Source organism: Diabrotica virgifera, chromosome 6 (assembly GCF_917563875.1).
Source record: "Diabrotica virgifera virgifera chromosome 6, PGI_DIABVI_V3a".
NCBI classification, from domain to species: Eukaryota; Metazoa; Arthropoda; class Insecta; order Coleoptera; family Chrysomelidae; genus Diabrotica; species Diabrotica virgifera.
The window spans coordinates 75,253,768-75,258,141 of NC_065448.1; the positions used below are offsets into that span (position 1 = coordinate 75,253,768).

Genomic DNA, 4,374 nt, shown 5'->3' on the forward strand with positions numbered 1-4,374 from the left:
ATATTTTGTGATTTTTAACCCTCCAGTATCCGACAGTACTGTCGGACAGTAGCTGCTAATAAATACACAAATTAATAGTGCAAAGTAATGACGTCGTTATGATGACAACTCTTACTGCCGCCTGCAGTTGCCGTCTGCAGTCGTTGTCGGAATCGTACCTACCTCAAAGGTTAAAGATCCGATAATATTATCAGTAACAGTGTAATGTAATAACAATTGTATAACATTTAAGGGGTTGCTACCAAAATATTTAGTGTCTTTAACCATGTATACCTTGTAGCAGCACTGAGGATGAAATCTTTATTCCGAAAACGTTTTGTGATGTATCCCGAAGAGTTTTTTTAAATAAATATACTTACCTTTTAGAAATATTTTTTTTAATAAAGAACTCGATGATTTTTGGTAAACAGTCGACTACAGGAAATTCATTTCCTTGTGGATTTTTAAATGTTTGGTACTAACGTATGGTCCTAAAGTGTAGGGAAAAATTTCAAAAGCATATAACTCTGACCACAATAATCTTATATTTTTATTAAATTATTCAACAATTTAACTTAACTATCCTTATTATAAATCAAAATTCAAATGGCAGACAAGGGACCATTATTTTCGATTTGCCTAATAATTCCCCTGACACGTTGCATCATCCTTTGGACGACCTCGGCGTCAATTTCTCTAATTTTTGTATATATGCGGCGTCTTAACTGTTCCTGATTTTGTGCTTCCCATCCGTTATTATAGACTTTCCGACTTAATATTGCCCAGAACTCTTCAATTCGACGAGCCTGAGGTAGGTTGGGGGGATTGTCTGCTTTCGGTACAAAGGTAATGTTGTTAGTTTCGTACCAGTCCCTTGTGATCCTCGCGTAATGGCATGAAGCAAGATCTGGCCAAAAGACTATTTGATCATTTGCATGATGTGTGTTCACAAACTGAAGCAATTTAGAGAGACATCTTTGAATATAAATATTTGCGTTTAAGGCTTCGCCTCGAACAACACCAATGTAGGGCTGTGAGATAAAGCCAGCCTTAGAAATTGCACACCATACCAAAATTTTGTCCACAAATTTTTTCTTACTTTTGAATTCTATTTCATCAGGTACATTTTCGTAATCGTTCGTGTAAAACCCATCGTTACCCTTCATCTCAGAGTTGGACAAAGTAAAATATTTTTCATCGTCCATCACGATCAAATTGTTGACGAAATGCACTCGCCTTAACGCGCGGCAACATCTCGGAATTCTCTCGAATTGATCCTCTGTGTATTTTGGAGCTTTCCTTCTTTTCCGGTGGATAATATTGTTACTCGATAGGGTCCTGTATACTGTAGTCTTTCCAACATGAAATCTTCTGGCCAGTTTTCGCTGTGAGACCCCAATTTTGTTCTTAGTTGCTTCAATCAGTCTTGCCTCTCTTATATGGTTCAAAATCCGCGGTCGGCCACTTTTACGCAAGTTAACACATGGTATCCCTTCTTCAAATTCTGTGATTGTGCGATAAATTGTCGATTTGCTTATGTTTTGATCTCGATAAATATTAACAATATCTCGCTTCGACATTCGCCCAACCATATTATAAACACCTCGACGAATATCAATTTTATAAGACATTTTGCAGAGCACAAACCCAAATATTCTGCTTTGTTTATTAAATGTCAATTACTGATGACATTTCAATTTTATGGCCTTCTTTGTTAAATGCATTTTGCTTCTCAATCAGACTAGGTGAAATTTTTCCCAAAACTTTAGGACCATACGTTATTTCTTCATGGTTCGTACAAGTATAAATAGCGTTGCATGTCATCCGCGTCATATCAAGTGACGTCACGTGATATCAACACAAAATATTTAAGTCGTAGATCTGTTTATTTTTTGAATCGTTTAGCCATGTACACCAGAGTTACAGCCACTAGACATATTTTATTACATTCGCGTAGAAATAATATTATTGGTTCGTGACCAATTTGGGTTCCGCAAAGGACTTGGAACAAGAGAGGCATTGTTTGCGTTTAATGTCCTCTCTAAAAGATGCTTAGATATGAGCCTGAATATTTATTCCTATTTCATCGACTTCGAAAAAGCGTTGGACAGGGTCCGACATGAAAAACTAATAGAATTATTGAAAAACGGAGATATAGACAGACGAGATTTACGAACTATCATCAATCTGTATTGGAAGCAAAATGCCAATATAAAGATAGAAGAACAAGAATCCGAAAATATTTATATAAAGAGAGGAGTAAGACAGGGTTGTGTTCTGTCGCCGCTACTGTTAACCTGTACAGTGAAGCCATATTTCAGGAAGCGATAGCGGAGCTAAGTGATGGAATCTCTATAAACGGAAGAATAGTAAATAACGTAAGATTCGCTGATGACACCGTTATAATGGCAGACACCCTGGAATCGCTACAAGAATTGCTAAATAGAATTAACGATTATTGCATTCGATACGGACTAAAAATAAACAAGAAAAAAACTAAATTTATGATTGTCTCAAAAACAGAACATGGAAATGAAAGGTTAATGATAGAGCAAACCCAAATAGAAAAAATTAAGACATACTAATTTCTGGGAACCTGGGTTGATAACAAAAATGACCAAAGCAAAGAACTTAAAGTCCGAATTGAAACTGCAAGGCAAGCATTTATAAAAATGAAGACACTGCTTACAAACAAAGATCTTCAGTTGCCTCTCAGATTGAGGGCTCTAAGATGCTACATATTTTCTATATTGCTATACGGAATGGAAGCTTGGACATTGAAGAGACAACACATAAGAAGAATAGAAGCATTCGAAATGTGGTGTTACAGAAGAATATTGAAAATTCAGTGGGTTCAAAGGATTACCAATGTTGAAGTGCTACGACGTTTAAATAAGGAGTTAGAAATTATGAAAAGTATAAAAACTAGAAGACTGGAATATTTGGGTCACATTACCAGAGAAGAAAAATATGAGTTGCTGAGAATTATTATGCAAGGAAGGATCCCAGGAAGAAGAAGCATAGGAAGAAGACGCATCTCCTAGCTGAGGAACCTTATAGAATGGTTTAACTGTAGTTCATTACAACTATTCAGAGCAGCAGCCAACAAAGTGACCATAGCCATTATGATATCCAACCTCCGATAGTAGAGGGAACTTTAAGAAGAAGAAGACTAATTTCTACTTGCACCAACAAATCTTAAGCTCCAGCTTAGCCCAGCTCAGCTTCTAGATGGGCCGCGTTAAGTCTCACCTACGTTGAACCATAATTTTCGATTCATATCTAAGGCCTTGTTCAGATAGGGCGGTTTGCCAACGTAAACGTCGCGATTAACCTGTTTTCCCTTGGTATTAGGTCCCTATTTTTCTTGGTATTAGGGTGAAACTTCAAAGGCGGCATTAGGGTGAAATCAAGTAAAACAGGTAAACCACCCAGTCGACGTTGGCAAACCGCCTGCATATAAACAAGCCCTAAGCACGTCTTAACTGAGACGAAGTTTAATATGCAATCCACGTGGCAATCCATTGTGGCAAGCTGAATATTAATCTAAGACTCAATGGTGCAACTCGTATGTTGCGTAAGCAGAGCTTAAGCACAACTTAAGCTTAAGATCTGTTGATGCAACCAGGCATAATTTTCTTTTCACGAGGTTGCTCTGATGAAACAGAACACAGAATAACACCCAAAGTACCATTTTCTTATTAACCCGATCGGAAGCAATCGGGTGTATCGCTCGGTATAACACTTTATTCTGGGCGTTGATGTAGAATGTAGAGGGGAGCCTAGGGAGAAATATTATTTTGATCTCTGTCTAAAAAGTGGAGACAATATGTCAGTACCTCTGTTTTTTATAGTCAAGTACCAGAAATAGAAGAGTTTTGCGGTAAATACGTATACATTTTAATGTATACCTACATTTAAGAAATTGGGATCGTCCAGAAAGAGCAAAATTATTAACTTTAACTAAAGCTGATAATAATAATAATTTAATAATTATTATAATTACTTATACGCCAGTCAATAGGAGCAAGAATAGGATATTACCTCCGAATTCTATCCTCCTGCATGGATTTAATGAAATTTTGGGCCTAGCCTCTACTTATCTCCTAATTCAAAGTCTACCCTATACCGATGTGTGCTTTTATCTTGGGGGTGGTTCCCACCCCTTCTCAGGGATGGAAAATTTTTTGGTTAAAATTATCACGGAATTCGCTAGAGAACCTAATTCTAAGCAAAAACTGTTCTATAATTTTTTTTAAACTTAATACTTTTTGAATTATTCGTGGTTGAAAATTACGAATAACTTAAAAAGTATGTATCTAACTAAAAAAACGATATTCAACATTTTTTTAAGTTATAAAAAACAAAGAGACACTTGCTCTTCTATAACTCTTC

General features: G+C 36.4%; 1 protein-coding gene across 1 annotated transcript; it reads right to left on the reverse strand.

Annotated features, from left to right (window-relative positions):
* Nucleotides 1–581: 581 nt before the first annotated feature.
* On the reverse strand, nucleotides 582–1,571 carry LOC126886093 (uncharacterized). Its single transcript, XM_050652936.1, has one exon. It carries the CDS (start codon nucleotides 1,569–1,571, stop codon nucleotides 582–584), a length of 990 nt encoding a protein of 329 aa, XP_050508893.1.
* Between the last annotated feature and the right edge of the window lie 2,803 nt (nucleotides 1,572–4,374).

Excerpts from the sequence above, each read along its gene's own strand:
- LOC126886093 (XM_050652936.1), bottom strand. The coding sequence starts at position 1,571 with ATGGTTGGGCGAATGTCGAAGCGAGATATTGTTAATATTTATCGAGAT.